General features: G+C 38.0%; 2 protein-coding genes and 1 pseudogene across 2 annotated transcripts in view; 1 reads left to right on the top strand and 2 right to left on the bottom strand.

Annotated features, from left to right (window-relative positions):
• LOC128512185 (polyubiquitin-C-like) overlaps positions 1 to 1,974 on the top strand; it is a 48,710-nt pseudogene extending 46,736 nt beyond the window's left edge.
• Positions 1,975 to 10,010: 8,036 nt separating this feature from the next.
• Positions 10,011 to 12,997, bottom strand: LOC128512180 (polyubiquitin-C). Its single transcript, XM_053485333.1, has 2 exons — positions 12,870 to 12,997; positions 10,011 to 12,227 (listed from the first exon to the last, which is right to left on the bottom strand). The coding sequence occupies exon 2, from the start codon at positions 12,217 to 12,219 to the stop codon at positions 10,162 to 10,164; it is 2,058 nt and encodes a 685-aa protein (XP_053341308.1). The 5' UTR covers positions 12,220 to 12,227; positions 12,870 to 12,997; the 3' UTR covers positions 10,011 to 10,161.
• A 2,809-nt stretch (positions 12,998 to 15,806) lies between these two features.
• Positions 15,807 to 23,781, bottom strand: part of pigl (phosphatidylinositol glycan anchor biosynthesis, class L) — a 30,727-nt gene continuing 22,752 nt past the window's right edge. The window contains exons 5-7 of the mRNA XM_053485335.1: positions 22,096 to 22,127; positions 19,542 to 19,675; positions 15,807 to 17,210 (exon numbers count right to left, since the gene is read on the bottom strand). Of these exons, the coding sequence (XP_053341310.1) occupies positions 17,082 to 17,210; positions 19,542 to 19,675; positions 22,096 to 22,127 (295 nt within the window). The 3' untranslated portion in view covers positions 15,807 to 17,081. The remainder of the gene's footprint in view (positions 17,211 to 19,541; positions 19,676 to 22,095; positions 22,128 to 23,781) is intronic.

The raw sequence follows: 23,781 nt of genomic DNA, 5'->3' as shown, positions 1-23,781 counted from the left end.
AGAGTAATTACTCTACTGAGAGGAAAATGGTGGCACTGCTGGCTCAGTGGTAGGTGTTTCGCCTGCCCGGGTTAGAAGCCCTGGGTTTGATTCCCAGTCAGTGCCCAAACCCCCCAGCCACTGGATGCAGTGCCGGTCTCAAGCCCGGATGAAATGGGAGGGTTGCGTCAGGAAGGGCATCCGGCGTAAAACCTGTGCCAAGTTGTAGTGCGGACTGGGTATTCCGCTGTGGCGACCCCTAGCCGGGAGCAGCCAAAAGACCAACAATAACTCTACTGGGTGGAAAATGTTTCCCTTTCCTTCGTTCTGTCTTTCTTTCTTTCTTTCTTTCTTTTTTTCTTTCTTTCTTTCTTTCAATTAAAAACATCACCATAAATACAACTAACAAGCCATTGAAGGCTTTGAACAGAATATATACATTCACCACTTAGTGTTGATGGTTTAGTGAAGTTAATCATTCAATAAAGAAATCAAATGATTAAAACACCCAATTAAGAAAATTAATTGATGAGGTACAAAAAAAGAACATAAATAACATTAGAAAACATAAATAACATAAGGGTTCACGAGATGAATTAAATTCATTAATGTACAAACCAAATGCTGTATTTACAAACCAAACATTTTCCTTTTTCATGTATTTTAAAGATTATAATCATTTTATTGTAAAATGGTAAAAAAAAAAAAAAAAAAAAGCTTTTTTTCTGAGTTTTGATTTATGTATTTAAAATAATCTTATCAACAGAATGAACAAATGTTACTAATAACGAAGCCACCTGAAACTGGTGATTTGCCTAAGGGTAAAAATACATGGCTTTTTCCACTTGACACAAGGAATGCGACAGTTGTAGCCCGTGTCCTGGATACGTCTGTGTGGTGGCTCTTGAAGCACCGACTCCAGCTGCAGTCCACTCCTTGTGAATCTCAGCCAGATTCTTGAATGAGCTTCATTTCACGATCCTCTCAAGGCTGCGGTTATCCTGTTGCTTGTGCACCTTTTACTACCACATTTTTTTTCTCCATTTAACTTTCCATTAATGTGCTTAGATACAGCACTCTGTGAACAGCCAACTCCTTAAGCAATCAGCTTTTGCTGCGGTAATTCATGCAAAGGGAGCCCCAACCAAGTATTGAGTGCTGTTCCTACATTTTAACATTTCTGTGGTGAAAAAATCCCCTTTTCTCCCTTTTTTTCTGTGATATTAAATTTCCGTTGTTTTTTTTCCGATCATTGTGAGTTTGAAGCTTGGTGTCTCCCTGTGCTTGGCGGGTTTCCTCCGGGTACTCCGGTTTCCTCTCATAGTCCAAAGACATGAAAATTAGGCCTATTGCATTCTCAAATTGCCGGTAGTGTATGCACATGTAAATGTTGACCAGAGGTTATTTTCGCTTCTCGGATGTTCTAAAATGGCAGCTGAAGGAAGATTTGGGTATTTGAAAGAAAAATCCTCTTCCCTTGTCCACAAAGCCTAAATACCTTAAATGTTCCGGCTCTTGTTTTAATTTTATTTGGACGAAGAACTTTAAGTTAAAATGACCAAATATGTTTAAAAAAATTACGAATATGCTTATCCATAACTTGCGCATTCAAAGTTTTATTCAAATCGAGATTATTCTCACTGGTAAATAAAATGTTCAAATATATTATTGTCTTTTTATAGATACAGATTATGCAATGCAGATCTTTGTGAAGACTCTGACTGGCAAGACCCTCACCCTCGAGGTTGAGGCCAGCGACACCATTGACAACGTCAAGGCCAAGATCCAGGACAAGGAAGGCATTCCCCCAGACCAGCAGAGGCTGATCTTTGCTGGCAAACAGCTGGAAGATGGCCGCACCCTGTCCGACTACAACATCCAGAAGGAGTCCACCCTCCACCTGGTGCTGCGTCTGAGGGGCGGCATGCAGATCTTTGTGAAGACCCTGACTGGCAAGACCTCCATTTACATGAAACAGTTATTATGCTAAGTTAGGTGAGTAAACTGTATTTGTATCTTATATGGTTCTCGGCTCTGGTCCTGGAGGACCACTGTCCTGCACATTTGATTGTTTTCTCAGCTCCCAGCTCACCTGATTTAACACCAAAGTATGCATAGTGGTCCTTCACCGATAAGGGAAGTCTCCATCCAGTCCAAATAACCTTCCAAGCTTGGCCGTCGTCATTAAACAAACAGAATGGTCTAAATGTTGTATAACTCAATTATACATTAATGTGCAAGTAACCTTTTCATGTTTTTGAGGATGGAGACGGTTTTACATGCTTTATATTATTGTGTACAAACACCTTTAAATAAGCATCATATTTCATATTCTGGTCGTAGATTGTATAAACTTTTAGAGCTGTATGTGTCATATTTAAGACCGTAACTGCAGATCTTTGCAGGGATTTTGAGGGTAAACACTTCATAAATATAGTATGTTTTTAATTCTTGTGTTCTCAATGTAGCTGATGCTTTTGTAGCACTTCTTAGCCGTAGTTATATTGTGCTAAATATCTTCAAATCTGTAAAACTTCTTTGGTTTTGTCTGCAGCTTGAAGATAAAGAACCAACACTGATGCAGTGGACAGGTAAGTGTTAGAGCTTTTCATATAAAAAAGAGGACAGTTACTGAAACATTACAAACTGAAGCATTGGGGTTTCATTACTATGATGAACCTTTGCACTGATTCTCTTGAAATACTATCATGATGCTGAGAGAACAGTGTTAGTAATGGTTACTTTTTCTGTGTCTCGCATCTCGCAAGTTTACTCTTAAGTTTCGTTTTCATTCGGTTCAATGCTGTTTGGTATGTTATTCAATTTTTTCAGTTATTAAATTTTTTCCTGTGCCTGCATCTCTCATCAAAATATAGCAGATGGGTCACCCTTTAACTATTATTATTATTTTATTTATATATATATAATTTTTTTTAGGGACTATGACAATCTTGGCGAGGCTGTAGGACTTTGCACTCAGCCATCTCACCATGTTGCACAATGGCAAAAGCAACGTGAGAGAGAGGGATCCCCCATGTTGTTGCCCTGTAACAACCCTGAGGAAGGGACCAAGGAGTGCTGCGGTGGCTAGGGTGAGGAGAACCCCAATACAGAGTAGCGACAGAGACCATCAGCGCCGACTGTGTGCCATCCAACAGGTAGCAACGGAGCTCACTGTACAAATGGACATATGCCACATGACGCTCCTGGCACAGCATGCATGGGGATTTATGCAGTAGCTTGGGGAGGAGAGGAAGGAGCAGTCCTCAATACCATGCTCTATCATCTCGTGATTGTTAACAGGCTAATCTCCAACACTCGTTCTCACTCAAAGTTAAGTAAAATCTCTGAGAGCTCTATCCTGTGCTCTGATAGAACTAATAGCCCTGTCCTGTGCTGTGATAGCACGGATAACCCTGTCCTGTGCTCTGACAGTCCTGTCCTGTGCTCCAATAACTCTGATAGCTCCACACTAAGCTCTAATAGCACTGACAGCTTTGTCCTGTGCTCTGATAGCCCAGATAGCTTTGTCCAATCCTCTCATATCTCTGATAGCTCTAAGTGATGCCCTGCCCTGCTGCCTGAGCCACGTCCTTCTCACCATCTGAGCCACGCCCTGCTTCGCCACATGAGCCATGTCCTGCCTTGCCACCTGAGCCACAGTCAGCCCTGTCCCAGCCAGATACTGCACCCTCTCCATCTAGCTCAGCAGCATCCTCTGGTGCAGAGGATGTCCGGCTGTTAGAGAGCATTGTACTGCTTCCGCCACCTAGCTGTGGAGACTCCGGCTTGCTCCAGCTGCCTGAATTTGAGGACATCATGCTTATTCCGCCACCCGAGTTTAAGAACTTTGTGCTCGCTACACCGCCTGGGTTCAAGGACTTTGTGCTCGCTCTGCTGCCAGGGTTTAAAAATCTTAAAGATTCTTAAGAATTTTAAGTCACAGTTCAGTCTTCATGCCGAGTCCCCCACTCAGTCCAAACGACATGCACCACAACCTCGAGGTCAGGAAGCCCAATGAAAGACATTGATGGATTGTCGTGGACCACTGGTGGTGCTCCAGAGTAGCACCTTTTTGGCCGGTGGTAATGTCAGGGATAACCCCTGGAGGGCGCCTTGCTCTTGTGGCCACCTTATGTTTTATGGTTGTGTTTGGACTTTATTTCCCAGGTTGCACTGCACTAGTCATGTTGATTATTTTCACCTGCACCTGCTTGAGTTACCTTGTTAGTGTCATTATTTAAACTCCTTTGGTAAGTAAGTATGGCGGCATGGTGGTGTAGTGGTTAGCACTGTCGCCTTGCACCGCCGGGGTCCGGGTCCGATTCTCGGCCAGGCTCGATTCCCGTTTCTGTGTGCATGGAGTTTGCATGTTCTCCCCGTTCTTGGTGGGTTTCCTCCTACAGTCCAAAGATATGCAGGTTAGGCTTATTGGCGTTCCCAAATTGCCTGTAGTGTGTGTATGTGTGTGCTCTGCGATGGATTGGTACCCTGCCTTGTGCTCCAAGTCTCCTGTGATAGGCTCCAGGCCCCCTGCGACCCTGAATACAGGATAAAGTGGTATAGAAGATAATTGAGTGAGTGGTTAGTTAGTCTGTGTCTTGCATCTGTAAGTTAACAGTTTTTTTGTTGTTGTTTCTATTCTGTTTAACGCTGTTTGGTTTATTGCTGCTGTCTGGATAATTCTCATTCTTTGAATTTGTTTATATCTAATAAATAAAATTTGTAATGTCTATTTGTATTTTATTAATTAACGTCCTAACGTTTGCATTTATGTTGTGCCTAAATCTCTCTTTCCAGAAACAAAATCTTTGCACAACATTGACAAATAAATATACAAATAATTCATATAAACACACTTTTGTAAACTACAGTATAACAATATGCATGACAAGTACATGCAAGGAATCACTCAACAGTAGTGTAAAGTTTTACAGTACACATGCTACAGCCTCCTAAATCATGAAATCATGAAATAGTCTGAACACAACCTTAAATCAAATTCAAAATTCAAATCTTATTTGTCACACACACGTTCATACACAGTATGATACAGTACACAGTGAAATGTTTTTGACAACTGCCCCTGACCGTTAAAAAAAAAAAAATCTAAATAAGAGGACTCGGATGTCACCGCAAATGGCACATAAGTTCCTGTTGGAGTGCTGACGGTTATACTGGAAGGGAACGTCGTCATGGATGGCATTGAAAACCTGCCTCATGCCTTTTGCCTCACATTTGGACTGATATACAGTATATGGCCTTTATCACAGCAATGTAGAACAACTATGACTTTATTTAAACTTAGGAGTACTGTAGGAAATATGAGGCAAAAACTGGCTCTTTTGCATTTTTACTCTATATATTTACATCATGAACAGCCAAACGTTCACAAAGTCAGTCCAGATTATGTTGCCAATTGCTACTGAAATCATATTCTTATTTTTTTGGTTTTATTTCTTTGACTGTATTATCATCAACAAATGCTGACATCATGCCTGAAGAGTGCTTAAGAAATATTGCCGGTAATTCTGTAGCTAAGATCATTAAAAGAGGGCAGAGCTAAATAATGTTAATTTAATAAAAAGGTGGATAAAACATTTTACAACCATTTTAGGCCTTGTCTTCAGGAGTTAAATGAGCTGATGGATCAGTGCCAAGATGTGTTCTCTACCAAACCGGGGATCACTCATCTTCTCAAACCCTCGACAGGTATGTTCGTCTGGCCACGTACCTACAGAGACCTGGAGAACCTGTTGGGAACATTTTTCCTTTGTTGAATCAGAGACCCGGAGACGTTGGGATATCTTTCAAGCAGAAGTTACTCTTTATTGAGAGCATCGCTGTAGTCATCCAAAAACTGACTAAAACTCGGCTCTGGAGAGTTTATACTTTTCAAGATGGAGAAATCCTCCACAAAGAGGTGGAAACAATCTAAACAAAGCATAGTGTAGTACCGGAATCAGCCTGGTTCCCCAGCCCTGATCTCATCAGCATAACAGTGCCTTTCAAATGCATTGGTGCTAATCTACTTAGCCTGACAGTATCGCCCAAACCTTTACATTATCATAGAGACAAAAGCACAGCCTGGCCTTGAGATTAGCATTCACATTTACTTTGGGACCCTACCCAGTGGTCAGGTTCATAAAGACAAAAGGGTAATGTCTCAGACACCTGGGCTACCAGACTTGATCTACTTAGAATGTCATTATCTTTACCTCAAAATGTAAAACCCAATGATCACAACTTTCAGTTTCTACACTATTACGTTGGAATTTAGATTTAACATTTTATAATTGTGTAATCCTACAGCCCGCTGCAGTGCTGTTGAAGCAGTCGGAGAGAAAATGCTTCGTGATGGCATTGTAGCGGAGTCTACTAGCCCCTGGTCCAGCTCCATTGTGGTAGTTTCCAAGCATTATGGGGCGATCCAGCTTTGCGACTACTTTAGGAGTTCGAACCAAACGTCCGCCTATCAGTTACCAGGAAAGGATGACCTCATTAAGCAAATAGGAAAGGCCAGCTTCATTTCTGGCAAGTGAAGTTCAGAGCTGAGGCGAAAGAGATGACCACTTTTAATATGGAACAGGGAATTCAACTCAGAAGAACAGACTCAAGCAGGAGTCCCTGGCCATGCAAGGAGCTACTGTATAGTGGAGTCGAAATATAACACTTCACCCAAGTAACAGACCAATGTTATTCCTCTACAATGGATGGCAAGGGCCAAAGACACTAACCCTTAGATCACCCGCTGGTTACTTTTGCTGCATGTTTATTCATTTGCCCATTGGCTGCTTATAAAACGCTAGCCGCACATCAGTCTGATGGGTAGATTATTACTTATTTCGATAGCTCTTATGCTATTTTGACTCACTCAACAATTTCCTGTATAAACTGCTGCGGATCAGTAAAACATTTCATGACCTGCAGTTATTAGAACATAATACTTGTTTAAGCACATACACACTGTATTTTATTCCTTATAGTTTTGTTTTACAGTACCTGTGTTTCATGATACTCCAAATAATCAGAATTTTGATGTTTTGATTCAATTCATGTTATAATCCTGTGCCTGTTTATTAGCCCAGCTCTACTGTATTATTTTCTTAATTCAAACCCCTCCATCTGATGTGTTGTCGTGTTGTGTGACCTATCAAAGCCATCAGGATTCGATCAGGATGTGTGGAAACTTCGCACACTGCAAATCTTGCATACATGTGTGCTTGGCTGTGTGTGTGTGTATATTGAACATGTAAGTGTTTATGTTCTCTCAACCCTGAAACAAATAGGTCAAGCGATCAATAAAGTTTCATATTACTGAAGGAAAAATATTTGCAAGATCTGATGAAAGAAATAGACTCACATACATTGTTTAAAAAAAATTACTTTAATAAAAAAAACTTCAGCTCATCTTGACTGTTTATGGACGTAAAATATTATTAGTCTCATATAGTGTAATGTTTTTTTTATGGAATCCAGCCAGTTAGAAGGGACTGTTTACCTGAAAGTTTGACTGTTTACCTGCTTAGCAATTACAGTTATGTAACCAGTCTAGAAACTTCAAATAGGAACTTCAAATATCAGACTAGAATGAGTGATTACATAATATTTTTACCGTCTTTTACTACTCACAATTATATTACAGCAACTGCCTTATTGGGAGAAATTACTTCAAAGTGTTGCTAACTGGTCCTTCTCTTTATTGCTTGCTCCATTTATAAATAATATTCAATTCAATTCAATTTTATTTGTATAGCGCTTTTAGCAATTTTCATTGCCGCAAAGCAGCTTTACATAGTCAAAAAAATTATTTAAGTTTGTATGAAATGTGAATTTGTATGAATCAAAATGGTCAGTTTGTCCCTGGTGAGCAAGCCGAGGGCGACAGTGGCAAGGAAAAACTCCCTGAGATGGTAATAGGAAGAAACCTTGAGAGGAACCAGACTCAACAGGGAACCCATCCTCATTTATAATAGTTCTTATTAGTTAAAAATAAAAGGAGAATTAGTTAAAGTTGCTCTTTATGCTGCTCTGACGTAGTCGCTATACAATCTATAACTAATTTATTCTATTTGTTGAATAGCAAGCCTCTCCTCCTACTTGCTGCAACATCATTGCACCTGGTCAAAACTTAGTTTCAAGATATCTGTAATTACGTTTTGACTAGGCAATTCCGAGGTTTACAATCTTCCCAATCTTATATATATTTTTTATCAAAATGATTTTTTTTTTTACTTAATACTACAGTAGATATTTAATAGTAAATTATGATTATCCACTATTTAATTCTGACTAGTCACAATTTTAGTTAAAGGTATTTATAGTATAATTTTGACTACTTAAAAAAAAATCTAAGATATCTTAAATACATTAATTTTAAAGAAATTAAATGACAAGAATTGAATATATCCTGAATTGGAATTATAAATAGTCATAACTTAGTTGCAGATACCCACATTGTGGATGTCTACAACTGAATTAAAGTATATATTATAAGAAACCGCATACACGTAAATGGGAAAGGAGACGCCAATCATCATCATATCTGATATCATCGCCAAAAATATCTGGAATAGCATTTGTGGGTAGTTGGTAAGGTATTTTAAGATTTAATATTTTGTCTGGATATTATATTATAGATATTACATTATTATATTATAGATAGATATAATTCAGTTGTTCCTAGTCAAACTGAACATTCCAGATATCCACAATGACATTTTGCCTATCATTTCAAATATTCACAACATAACATTCACAATATAACAATATTAGGCATCCTCACTACAATGTTGTAACTGATTGATGTATGTGATTTAAAAACATCCAAGAATGGGATTCTATGAAAACTTCCATTATTGTCCCATTTAACGATTACACATTAATCACCAACTCAATGCAATGTTCCCTTTTTGTACCAGCTGTGAAAACAAAACATAGTATTACTGGATGAGAAGTAGTGTTGCCATGGCAACACTGCATGCATGGTTATGATCCCTCTGCCTGTGTGTTGCTAAGAACAAGACGACTGATCAGATTACTCACTAGCTATTTACTGGACATACTACATATATATATATATATATATATATATATGTAGTACCCTCTAGTTGTGGAATAGAATGTAATAAGAGCAGTAAGGCACAAACAAATTAAGAATGCACAAATATTAGTCTGTGCTGTTAATGCATTTCAACTAGTGGTTTCATCACACAAATGTGGCTTAATTTGTTATCTGAATGTGTTTCTGTGCATTACTGTTGGCTAAATAGTTCTCAAATGTTAATAAATTCCATGAGAGAAGAGTGTTCAATACTAGACGGTGATGCTTTCATGAATATTAAATCTATTAATTTAAAAGTCTATTAAATTTTTGTCCGTCAGAATGGTGGGGTGCGGAATTTGTGATACAGATTCATTCTAGGTTATATAAACCTATATAATGCATTTAGTAGGGTTATTTACAATAAATATCCTACACTGTATTACAAAAAAAATTAACTCCAGAAACAAGTGTATAAATAGACCAGTGGTTCAGTGTTGATTTAGCATTCAAGTCACATTGGGATATTGTTCTCCATTGAAATGAATTGCGGTTAATGCTTTATTGGATTTTATAGCCAAGAGCATCTCTTGTAATAGGCTTTACCTGGTGTGGCGAAAAATAGAGCCATAAGTTATAGGTGAATGTTGACTCAGATGTACACAATATAATTAACAACTATTGAATATCATTAACAACTATAGACTAATATCACTCACACTTTGTGTGTGGCTGATGCACAACAATATTTTTACTCTTATAAACTTTAAAAGGTATTAACATTTAAAAGCCATGGAATGACATCTTGGAAATTGCAGTGACACGATCTTTAGATCAGGATATTTTATACATTTGGGTGCCAATGTTGTGAACAGCATTATTAATAAACAAATCTATAAATTAGATTATAAAAGGCATAAAGAAAAGCTAATTTTAACACAACACAATCTAACACTTCTACAATAATTAGTTATGAGACCACACAAACTTTTCAATGCTTTAAACATAAATGTTTTATTTTTCTTCCCGTTACATTTTAAATTTAACGAGAAAATACCATTTGTAACTTTATCTGCAATTAAAGTAAAATGTCTTTGTAAGCAAGAACTTTTCAAACAACATTTAAGACATTAGGCTGTTTACTGTCCACCTCTCAGACGCAGCACCAGGTGGAGGGTGGATTCCTTTTGGATGTTGTAGTCAGACAGGGTGCGACCATCTTCTAGCTGCTTGCCAGCAAAGATCAGCCTCTGCTGGTCTGGGGGAATGCCTTCTTTGTCCTGGATCTTGGCCTTTACGTTCTCAATGGTGTCGCTTGGTTCAACCTCCAGGGTGATGGTCTTGCCAGTCAAGGTCTTCACAAAGATCTGCATGCCGCCCCTCAGACGCAGCACCAGGTGAAGGGTGGACTCCTTCTGAATGTTGTAGTCAGACAGGGTGCGGCCATCTTCCAGCTGCTTTCCAGCAAAGATTAGCCTCTGCTGGTCTGGGGGAATGCCTTCTTTGTCCTGGATCTTGGCCTTTACGTTCTCAATGGTGTCACTTGGTTCAACCTCCAGGGTGATGGTCTTGCCAGTTAATGTCTTTACGAAGATCTGCATGCCGCCCCTCAGACGCAGCACCAGGTGGAGGGTGGATTCCTTTTGGATGTTGTAGTCGGAGAGGGTGCGGCCATCTTCCAGCTGCTTGCCAGCAAAGATCAGCCTCTGCTGGTCTGGGGGAATGCCTTCTTTGTCCTGGATCTTGGCCTTTACGTTCTCAATGGTGTCGCTTGGCTCAACCTCGAGGGTGATGGTCTTGCCAGTTAGAGTTTTCACAAAGATCTGCATGCCGCCCCTCAGACGCAGCACTAGGTGGAGAGTGGACTCCTTCTGGATGTTGTAGTCGGATAGGGTGCGGCCATCTTCCAGCTGCTTGCCAGCAAAGATCAGCCTCTGCTGGTCTGGGGGAATGCCTTCTTTGTCCTGGATCTTGGCCTTTACGTTCTCAATGGTGTCACTTGGTTCGACCTCCAGGGTAATGGTCTTGCCAGTTAAGGTCTTCACGAAGATCTGCATGCCGCCCCTCAGACGCAGCACCAGGTGGAGGGTGGACTCCTTCTGGATATTGTAGTCGGACAATGTGCGGCCATCTTCCAGCTGTTTGCCAGCAAAGATCAGCCTCTGCTGGTCTGGGGGAATGCCTTCTTTGTCCTGGATCTTGGCCTTCACGTTCTCGATGGTGTCACTTGGCTCAACCTCGAGGGTGATGGTCTTGCCAGTTAGGGTTTTCACAAAGATCTGCATGCCGCCCCTCAGACGCAGCACTAGGTGGAGAGTGGACTCCTTCTGGATGTTGTAGTCGGATAGGGTGCGGCCATCTTCCAGCTGCTTGCCAGCAAAGATCAGCCTCTGCTGGTCTGGGGGAATGCCTTCTTTGTCCTGGATCTTGGCCTTTACGTTCTCAATGGTGTCACTTGGTTCGACCTCCAGGGTAATGGTCTTGCCAGTTAAGGTCTTCACGAAGATCTGCATGCCGCCCCTCAGACGCAGCACCAGGTGGAGGGTGGACTCCTTCTGGATATTGTAGTCGGACAATGTGCGGCCATCTTCCAGCTGTTTGCCAGCAAAGATCAGCCTCTGCTGGTCTGGGGGAATGCCTTCTTTGTCCTGGATCTTGGCCTTCACATTCTCGATGGTGTCACTTGGCTCAACCTCGAGGGTGATGGTCTTGCCAGTTAGGGTTTTCACAAAGATCTGCATGCCGCCCCTCAGACGCAGCACTAGGTGGAGAGTGGACTCCTTCTGGATGTTGTAGTCGGATAGGGTGCGGCCATCTTCCAGCTGCTTGCCAGCAAAGATCAGCCTCTGCTGGTCTGGGGGAATGCCTTCTTTGTCCTGGATCTTGGCCTTTACGTTCTCAATGGTGTCACTTGGTTCGACCTCCAGGGTAATGGTCTTGCCAGTTAAGGTCTTCACGAAGATCTGCATGCCGCCCCTCAGACGCAGCACCAGGTGGAGGGTGGACTCCTTCTGGATATTGTAGTCGGACAATGTGCGGCCATCTTCCAGCTGTTTGCCAGCAAAGATCAGCCTCTGCTGGTCTGGGGGAATGCCTTCTTTGTCCTGGATCTTGGCCTTCACATTCTCGATGGTGTCACTTGGCTCAACCTCGAGGGTGATGGTCTTGCCAGTAAGGGTCTTCACGAAGATCTGCATGGTCTAATCTATGCAGAAAAAGACAATTTGGGGAAAAATAAAATTTAATTTACAAGTGATCATAAACTATCAAGTAATTAAAGTTTGAAACAGACAAGTTAAACCTTATTCATAAACTAGATATTATAAAATGTTTAAATATTAAGATATTTTAACTTAGTTTATCCATATATTATTATTTAGTAAATATTACTAGTTCATCCAAATAAAACTAAAAAAGCGAGGTTAAACATTTAAGCTATACAGAAAAATATGTGGACAGGTAAGAGTCTTTTCCTTTAAAATGGCCACAGTTTAATTTCCTCAGCCGCCATTTCAGAACATCCGGGTTCCTTTGTTCGAGAAGCAAAAATGATTCAGCAAAAAAAAAAAAAAAAAAACGGCCCGCGTCGAAAAAAGAACGACTAGCCTTAATCACGACTAAATAAACGACCTTAAATTAAGCTATTTGTTTAAAAACCTTACCAATAAATAACGTTACTCGAACAAAACTAAATAAAAATAAGCCATATATGTCGTTAGCAAGAAAGCTAATCTTAAACGAGTCACAGATTATGGCGTCACTAAAATAATACAAGCCTCGTAGCATAACACTGTAAAATTGTTGTATTAATACAGTTAGTTCGAGATAATAATAATAATAAACTTACCCTTAGACGAAATAATCAAGTGCTTTAAGTTCGGATATAAGAGTCACAGCTCACTCTTCTCGTGCTCCGGGAACAACTGCAGCAAACTGCGACGCTTTCTGTATATATAGAAACACCGCACAGTGACGTGCCTCGACACGTCATGTATCTAGATACTTCCGCGCTTGAAACTAGTCCCTGTTTTTTGGCAAAAATATAAACAGGAACGTTATATTATATTATATTTAATACTGAAATATATTAGATATCTCTTTGCTTATTTAAAATGTTTCAATTTGAAATAAAGTATTAAATTTAAACGCATGATAAGGTGGAGTGATACCATCTCTGTGAAAACGTGAAAGATCTAGAATGTACAGTACACTGTACCTCTCCCAATGCCGGACACCTTAAGAATGATGTCATTCAATATCGAAATCCAACGTTACTGGTTATTTTCATACAAATATGAACAAGTAGTGAAATTATGTACTGGTTCACACTGAGTTAATTACATTGTAATTGCGATTACTTATGTGTGTAATTGATGATGCTGTTATAATTTACCATTTATGTCTTAAATATGATATAATGAAGATCATATATTATTATGATTATTATTTTTTATTTACCTGACCTATGTCAGATATTGTTTAAATCCTGTACATTGAACTGGGTGTTTACACTGTTTAGGTGTTTGTGTTCCTAGAGCCACTGTACATGTACAACCTGTTTATCAGGTTATCTGTTTACTTTCCATATATAATAATACATGACAACAGCAAATTGACAGGGTACACAGATCTTAGAGCTAGTTAAAAATATGAATCATAATGAATAATGAGTCTTCTCAGAACCCAGTTTATATTTTTAGGTCATGTCTGACATATATAAATCATTCTAGTACTACAATTTGAGCTGCCCTACTTTCATATGGCATTAACTGTAGTCATTTATTTCATTCTATAAAATCACCCAATCATTACAGATTAATCAAGACTTTAAATATTTTCATTAAAAGTAAAAATAACTGAATATTCTTCTTTTTAATTTTATATAACACAGAACAGAACATGTTGAGACATGATTTGTTTATTATGGAAACGCCATTGCACAATGACACCCAATACCCCATCAGCAGACCAAGTCATGTGACTCGCGTCATACTTTCGGGTTGCCAGGTTGCTAGATTTCCTCCACTGTGGCCTAATTTTATCAAACAGAGACTTGATAATAAGGGACTGTGGTTGGTTATACGTGTATACTGTACAGTATATTGCCTTTTATATAAGGAGTTATACTTTAGACTGTACAAAGTATACAGTCTAGAAATGCAGTCTTTTATATCAGGAGTTACAGTATACTTTAATATCTATGAAAAACCACACCCAAATCACAGCATAGTGCTCTATTATATGATTGTTTTATTGTTATGCACATTATAAAATGATTTTATATATTTCATAGTAGAAAATATTTGCTGTATTCATGTAAATGTAGACTTGAATCCAAATTATATACACTAGAAGTTCTCATTAGTAGGTCCAGTCTTTTAATCACAACCACAGCTACGGTTTGTTTATATAATCAATACGTTAACCACATAATAGTAAAGTATTTGATCAAACCTGTTAATCATTGAATATACACACAATCTTCTTTAAATCTTTTCTCATAGTACTGTTCTATGCCTTTGATTGGAAATTTTGTAAGATGCATTGTTTATAGTTTTTACTCTCCATCCACCTTCATCTTGACCAGGGTCTTTGGTAAATCAGATTTTTTGTCTCAGTAACCAAAATCAGGGCGCAAAGCAGAAAAACATTCCCACTTATGTGAAATTTAGACTTGTTGGTTTACTTACTGGCATGTTTTTGGTAATGGAAGAAAAACAGGCGAACCCGGAAGAAACCTACACGGCCACAAGGTAACTCCTCACAGTTTCCAATCAAACCAGGGACCCTGTAAGTGTGATGTGACAACACTGCTTACTGCACCTTAACCGTGCCAGATGTATTTCAAATGAATTTGAAAAAAAGGAACAAATCATTTTTAAAGATGCTAACAAAATTATTTTGCATTACAGGTTTACAATACAGTTTTATATGTGAATGTGCACCCAAAATGGCATGTTGTTTAACCACCCAGATATTTATATATTTACCTATATATATTTATTATGGGTGACCATATTAGTATTCAGGGTCCCTAAAATCCCAATCCAGACAACAGAATCAAAAATAAGTGTTCCTGTAATGCAAATTACACATATTCATCTACAACCAGGCATCCATTTAAATGTAAAATTAAAAAGTGCATGGGACATTATAAAAACTATAGGGAAATATTTGATCTATTTATCCAAGACAAACCTTAGACAGTTTATATCCCTGCACTTACACTCAGCAGAGTACAAAGTTCAAGGTGACATTATTTATGGCCTTGTTGTTTATGATGTTAGGACAGAACCCAATCAATTCAAGTAAACCGTCACCAGGCGATGTATAAGAACTAATTAATAAGCATAATTTCGATAATAGTGGGTTGTGATTTGCATCAATCAATTCATCGAAATAAAAAAATCACAGTTGTACACCTTACCTTCAATGTCTCACTGAAATATCTAAAGAGTCTTATAATGCAGGAATAATTTTACTGTAAAAAGCATCCTCTAACTTTGTCATGGATAACAAATAAGGTGTAGTTTGATTCAATTCTTTTAGGATGTCTCAGAATGAATTTTATGTACATATTTCCATATGTACTAAAAACTCTGTATACAGACTACATATAAACACTCCAAGAAGTAAATGAATCAAATCATACGTTTTCTTCTGACTGGAGAGTTATGACTTAAGTTACATCTACAGTATATTGTGGCTTTTGTTTTACATAAAAATACAGTATGAATGTTGCGTGCCTTTAAAATGACTCATAATCTTGAGGTCCTTTAACTTTTTTAATGCTTTATTTTAAAGAAACATACAGTGTGTAAAAAGCAAGTAAAACCCCATTGACATGAAAATGTACAGCTTGGTTTTATTGTTACAGTTACAGCAATTGTACCAAGAAACAGAACCGCTCTTTTATTGTTTCCCCGGCCTATTTACGTTGCTTCAGGTATGATTTTAACTTATGTAAAAATCAGAAATTATTGATGTTTGTTTAATGATGAATTAACTTGTTATCTATGGAATAAAAAGGTATTTATCTAAGAATGTACATATTTGTGCAATTTTAAAAATCATATATGTTTTTCAAACGGTAATGTCACTGATATGAAAACAGAATCTAATAAGAAAAGAAAAAAAACCTATAAATAAATACATAAATTGTGCTGGTGTTACGTATATAAACTGTCAGTATAGTAAGTACAACATTTTCACATTGTCATAATAATAATAGTATATTCTGGCACATATTGTATTACTTTTACATTATTAAATAATATAATAGTAATATATAAGTTTAACAGTTGGACTGGAAAGATCTTCTTGCTTTATGTTTATCTAAATGCGGCTAATTTATGTTGGAAATGAAGTAAAAGATGACTTAATATGTGTGTATAGTGTGAACATTTAAGTAACTTTGTTCATATTGGAAATTAAAAGTTTAGACAAAGTGGTCATGGTCAGTTACAATCTCAACCCAGATGGCAGGATTAAAAGAAAAATGGTCATATGTTTATATTCACTAGAAATGTTACACAAGCATCGACTCTTATCTAATAGGTTTTCATGAAGTTACTAGAAATATTATGTAGTCACTTGCTCTAGTCTAGAAGTTTCTAGACATGTTACATAACTGTAATTGCTCAGAAGTTAATCTTCTGGAGTGTGTGAGAACGGGAGTGCCGGCTGGTGGGGCGGGAACTATTAGGAAACCAGGTGGAGTCACAGATCGGATTACGTTGTATCACAGCTGTTAGTCAGCTGCGGTTGGATGAATAGCTGTGTGTGTGTGAAAGAGAAGAGGTTACACTGTTGTGTTGTTTGCTTAATTGAACTGTGAAATGTAAAATTGCCATTACAGAAGTAAATAACAAAACATGTAACAATTGTAAACAATTTTAAAGCAGAATTTCAGTGCATTTATCTCTGTGTGTGAAGGGGTTTTCATAAAATAATAATAATAATAATAATGAAAATTTTAAAAAAAAAAAAAAAAAAAAAAAAAACATTTAGTGCTTTAGTTTGGAAAGTCACAGTGCATATTCATTAGAGTTCATTCATTCTAGTAAAACTTTACATCCTCTTTCTCCACGGGCATGGCTCGGAAGGTGTTGACGAACATGTAGCGTGAGAACAGGATATAGAGGCGTCTGAACCAAACGAGCTGCGAGCGGTGATGCAACATGGCCTCCTGAGTGAGGAATAGACATAGTTTGCACAGGTAAGCAACGTACGAACAGAATGATGACAAAATGTGGCATTATTATCTTATACACAAGGTTGTCTATAACAAAATGCTTGGAAATGTGGAAATCACTATATGGTCTTATTTTAGAAGCTTTAAACTTTCGTCTTTTGGGAAAAGCATGACTCATGAAGTAGCTGCCAGATTTTCAAGCAAAAGCAGACAAGCCGTGACAAGCCAATCACATAGCTTTTTTATGCACCACACTGGTTGTCCTGAGTGGTTTAAATGGGTTCAAAGAGTTTTTGGCAAATGTCAAAGCCAAGAAAAAGGACATTTACACTTTTACACGTCCTTTAGTAATAATGAATTACAACTAACTGTTACAACTGAGAGTATGCGTCTCTCAATGTCTGTGATAATAGGATCTGTGACATAGGACATTATGTTATATGGATGTTGATTGACAAGCATGTTATATACATAACAAAACAGAGTAAGATACTGAAGTGCAAGCATCTTAACGTTAAGAAAAGTGATAACGTTACTAAATGTAAAATATGCATGAGTGATTTGTGGACAAGAGACATAAGATACACGTGCTGTGTGTGTGTCTGTGTGAAGCTGTTGCATTCTATTTGTCTGGTCCTGTACGCTCTTACTATAAGGTTATAAACTACAAGCTGCAGGTCAAGCTGTTTGACTGTTGATATGTTGTTGTTTTTATGAAACTATTTTCACTCATTCACTCACTCATCTTTTATACCGCTTTATCCTGTATTCAGGGTCGTGGGAGACCTGGAGCCTATCCCAAGAGACTTAGGGCACGAGGCAGGGTACACCCTGGACAGGGTGCCAATCCATCACAGGGCACACACACACACACACACTTACACCCATTTTCATTTTTATGAAATACTGTCTGTTTGACTCAATACAAAATCACTATCAAAGCCTGAATTTGCTCAACCAAAATAATTATATACTTAAATAACCACAAAGACATCCTGAGTTAGCCATTGTGACAAAACTGTCCGAGGTGGAGTTATAGCTTAAAAAAAAATCTTCACATGGAATCCACACTTATTTAACCCAAGCAATTTTCATATAAACCTCTTGCTTTATAAGCAGTGAAACTGCTTATATATTTAAATATGTTGTTAAACAAAGTCAAAAGGTGTTAGGAATATTGGCAGAATTAAACATATAAGCATCTACATAATACTCAACATTGGATAAGTTTCTTACAGCAAAGCCTGATAGGATCCTGAGCAGGGTACATGCGTCATTCCCGGAAGGCTAATCAACACTAGTTAATGATTACACGTGTCCTATGACTATAATCTTTTAGTCCGTTCTAAAAGTCCATTTTCCTTTTCCACATCTAAACTCTGATCACGACTCCTAAGCTAATTAGTGTTTACAGGATCCTTCAATTAAACAACATTTGAAATTGTTGAGAAGATGATTTCATCAGGAATTCTGTTTTAATTCTTTTCACTTGTTTAATTCTTTATTTTGGTCATTAATTAAACTAATAACTCCCTCTATGTGTGCTATGGCATAATGTCCTAATTATTATAAAAGTAAAAAGTTTTCATACATGTACTAATTTTCTGTTGATTTTTGCATCATTAAACCATGGCTGTTTTGAACATTGCTTTAACCCCATGTATATAAACTCTTTCATATTTGAGTCACCTGTAACCGTATAATTCAAATTCAAATTCAAATTCAAATTTTATTTGTCACATACACAGTCATACACAGTACGAAATGTAGTGAAATGCTTACACGACCGCCAGTGACCTTAAAAAGAGAATTAAAACTATAACATTAAATCAAAATTATAACATTGTTAATTATGATTTAATATGTATAAATACAGTGTATACACATTTTAAAAACATATTCTTTAACTCAGGAAAAACGTAGAACAATGATATGGTAAAGATTTCCGTGAATGTTTCATATTTACAGAAGGAGGCTCCAGTGTCAATGCTTTGTAAAGTCTTTGACAAATGACTTTCTCGTCATGACAAATGCATTTTATTTTTATTTTCTTATTAAATGAGGTTAGTGATTAAATATTTATAAGAATTACATTCTTACATTGTCATTCTTAAGTAAAAATAAAAATAGTTACCAATTGCTGTTATTGAAATAATAAAACACTACAGACTGCATGACACCCACTGATTATTTTCATTTAACAGCACACCCTGTTGTGTTTTATACCTACACTGGATACAGCGACATAATTTATCATTATAAGAAATGGTGTTACGTCTAAGTAAAACGTATGTAAGCCTGTTTAGAATCTCACTGTTTCCTCACCTTTGCTTTTTTGTACTCATTCAGTCCTATGATGCAGCAGAAAGACGAGGGTAAGAGCCAGCTGATTGGCAGCTCAAAGACAGAAAGATACTTCCTGAGGATGCTAATCGTGTGAAGGGAGAGGACCTGACAACCTGTGAGAAGGACAAAAGAAAAAAAAATTAGTTTGGGAAAGTTCAGTTATGAAATCTTTAGCTGACCTTTGCAGCTTTTAGAAAAAACTAAATTTACATAAAGAAAACCTAACAGGACAAAAGGGCTAGACCTCAGTGTCAAGCTGGAAACCTGGGTATTAATGGGGAGTGTACATTGTTGAGGACGCCAAGTCCTTTTTTTGTCTTTGCAAGTAAATGAAATTATGCTGTACCAACCCAGCTTACATTGCATAGAATCTTTCCAAACAAAAAAAGTTTCTGTCAAATAAATGCTACTGTTTCCATTTAAGTAAAGTGCAAAATAATAATAATAATAATAATATAAGGACCGATTCTTCTTCGCACATGCCAGAGTTCCATTCACACCGGGGGAAATGCAAGGCATGTGATGTTTTACTCTGTATGCAGCTGTCGAGAAACTGGTTTGAAAAGTGGCCAAAAAAAAAAAAACTTAAAATTTGTTGTTTTGTGTTTTGAGGTCAGGTCTAAAAAATCTCCGTACTGTTTTATGTTGTACCATGGTCCTGGATGAATATTGGTTCATTTCACTCCGGACTCCACCAGCTGGGCTTGAAATAAATACAAATTACCCTGAATATATTATTTGCTGTGACTGTTTTATGTGCATTTTAATGAATGTTTTAGAAACCATGGGTTGTTTTTTTTTGTTTCTCTTCCTGGCCTCACTGAACCCTAGTTTCATATGAGGTGTCAGAGTGTAAAGTGGTGAACAGCTGAAACATTAGTCCTGGGGAAGCCAGGTGTCACTTTGGTCTTGCATATCCATTAAGACTCATGTAAATTCAGTAAAAAAAAAAAAAAGGCTTGGCTGAAAAAAAACAACATCTCTTTACCCATGAATGTTATAATTCAGCAGTTTTGCTCTGGACACACACTTAATACTTTCATAAAGTTCTCCTAAAGAATCTGTAAGCTTTATTTCATCTGCATTTTCACCGTTTTTCTGCTTGAGTTCTAAATTTTATTATTTTATTAGCATAGTGTGACAAATGTAAAAGTTGCACGTGATTCTGACATATTTACATCAGCCATGTTCTGAAAGACAAGTTTGCTCTCTCTTTCTCCTGCTAAAGCCAAACCTTTTGTCACTTGTGCCAATGCCAAACGTCGGTTTTAATAGTGCCAGCAGCGAAAATCTTGGGCAATGTAAAACCTGTATTGTTCTTTGAAGTCCACCTTCACTGTCTTTCCCACATCCGGGAGAGTTACAGTGTGAAGAAGCCCAAAAGAAGCGTACCACTCAGACTGCTGCGTGCCCAGAGTGAAGCATGGTGGTGGATCAGTGATGGTTTGGGCTGCAATATCATGGCATTTCCTAGGCCCAATACTTGTGCTAGATCCGCGCGTCACTGCCAAAGACTACTGAACCATTCTGGAGGACCAAGTGCACCCAATGGTTCAAACATTGTATCCTGAAGGCGGTGCCGTGTATCAGGATGATAATGCACTAATACACAAAGCAAGACTGGTGATTGAGTGCTTTGATGAACATGAAGGTAAAGTTGAACATCTCCCATGGCCTGCACAGTCACCAGATCTAAATATTATTTAAACCAGGCGTTTCAGTTTCATTGTCTAACCCCTATATATATGAACTGAAAATGTATAATCTATGACATTGTTCCCAATTTAAAATGTACATAAATCTAAGAAGAAGCCCCGTTTTAATACAAGCGTGCAGAAAGTCCTGAGGACCCAAAATGTTTTAACTATGTTAAACTTAAAAGGGTTTAAATTGTTAAAAGTCCTGACATGTTATTATGAACGGTGTTCAAGTCAAACCGGGACTTTTGAATAACATAATAATAATGTAGAATAACAGAACATAGTTATGAGAGTAAAAACCACCTCTATATAACCCCCTGCTACAGTTATGCACTTATCCCAGCATGCATGGATATCCACTAGTGCATGGATAGAATTTTATTTAGTACATTTGAGACATGACCAGACTACCTGCTTCATGACTGAAATGTTGCCCCCCCCCAGAAACTCTAAACCATGCAGAAATGACTTGGAGCAATGTCCGGACTAAAGGGAGGGGGGGGGTATGGGGCTGGACTGTGGGATGTGGTACTCGCTGAATGTCAAAGGGTTTTATGCCTTCATTGACAAGAAATTTCATCAGGTGCTGTTTTGACTGGAACGCCCCTCATAGAACGCAAAATTATGTTGACGTGTAACTTCTATGTGAACAGCTTGAACTGACCAGGATTCCGATAGCACTTGTAGGTGGCATGAATGCACCGATTGAGAGCAAACAACAGGTGGCGCAATTTAACTAGAAATCTCAAGGTCGCTCTCTGTACTTTTATGTAGGCCTGAAGCGGACTTCAACAGAAACATGTAATACGAACTCACATGTACTTACTACGTACCTTTTGGTATTCTTCCGACAAATGCTAGATGACTAAAAAGAAGAAGAAGGAGACAAAAAAACAAAAAACAAAAGGTAAGTATTTGAGAAGTTAAAAAATACAAATCACAATGATGAAAATAAAATCTAAAATACTAAACTATTACGATAAAGTTAAAACTGGAAAATATAAAAAATATGGGCACCGTGTCGGTTTATATGCATATTAGGTAAACAGACACCTTTTTGAACTCTTGTGAACCCTTATGAACAAGTATGCTCATGTAATCACGCACACATGCGCAGACACACACACACACACGGGACACGATCACAGGGAGCTTGAAATCTTTAACCAAGTTCCTGGAAATCTCCACGGTGTCCTGGTTTGGCCCACCACAGCGTCACCTCCCTCTCCGTCTCTTTCACCCAGATGACCAAATCCGAGATTAAATTTGATCCATCGGTTGAGTTCCACACCACATTTTGTACTTTATCGACAGTGCGACGTAGGTGTTTTTTTTTTGTTTTTACTTCAAAACAGATAGAAAAATAAGAACTTTGCTTCATGAATGCTACAGACATGGCAGCGCTCAAGCGAAGAAAAACAGCTCGCCACAGTAATAACACTTTCATCTGACTCTCTGAGCTCATTCAAGAAAAACACTAATCCTGGCACGCACCCAACTGGGACAGAGGTCAGAACAGTACGGCACACTGGCTGCAGGAACACACGGATCTTAGACTCGAGGACTACAGACGGCAGAAGTTTCTTGTTTTACCCTTAGCCAGATTTGAACTACAGTACCAGTGCCTGCCAACCTTTTTTAGTGTTAGAATAAAGAAAACTACATCGTTTGTCTGATCACTCTTACTACTCATACTAAACCTTGCTCAATAGCAAGACGAAGTACACAACACTTCAGTGGTGGTCAAAAGTATTAAGACATCATATTAAGCCAATTAACTGAAAAACTATCTACGTGGAGCCATAGCCTGGGTCGTCGCCAGACCTAAACCCAATAGAAAATTGTTTGAAATTGTTGAGGAAGGCGGTAACAAGAAGCAAGCAAGCAGGCACTGAGTACTGCAGACTCTTTCTGACTTCATGTACCAGCCAGAGCCGACAGGTTTTACAGAATAAAGGACTTCATACTAAATATGGATTGTTGATTTCCACTATGCCACCCCATATTTTATTTTGTCTTATTTTATTTAATTGACACAATTGTGCTCCGTCAGATGTTTAGAAATGTTATCCTGCTTCATACTTTTCCAGAAACTTGCTCTGGATTTGTTTGGATAGCTACATGTGGTTCATGATGCTACTTGTGTAGGTATGCTCTTTAACAAACTCTGGGGCTTTTTAGTGACAAGTGAGATCATGTGACACTTTATTTGTATGAATGTAATTGGGGTAAAAACACAGGCAACAGTGCACAGAAATGGACACTCATGGACATTATTCATCTGTGCACACACCCCAATACACTGTAGACTGGACAATCATGGACATAGCACATTTGCACACACAATGCTCATTTGCACACTTCGGGACATTCTTTATTGACATTTTCCACTTTTTATTTGCATTTTAATTTATTTTGTCTTGTACAGATAGGTTTTATATTTCTTATATATTTAAAAAAAAATTATATTTTGGTCTACTTTCTTATAGTTAAGCTATTTATTTATTTTTTGCCTTCTT

The sequence above is a fragment of the Clarias gariepinus genome, chromosome 24, assembly GCF_024256425.1.
Source record: "Clarias gariepinus isolate MV-2021 ecotype Netherlands chromosome 24, CGAR_prim_01v2, whole genome shotgun sequence".
NCBI lineage: Eukaryota > Metazoa > Chordata > Actinopteri > Siluriformes > Clariidae > Clarias > Clarias gariepinus.
Note: the sequence above shows the minus strand (reverse complement) of the source record. Positions and strands in the feature narration are given on the sequence as shown.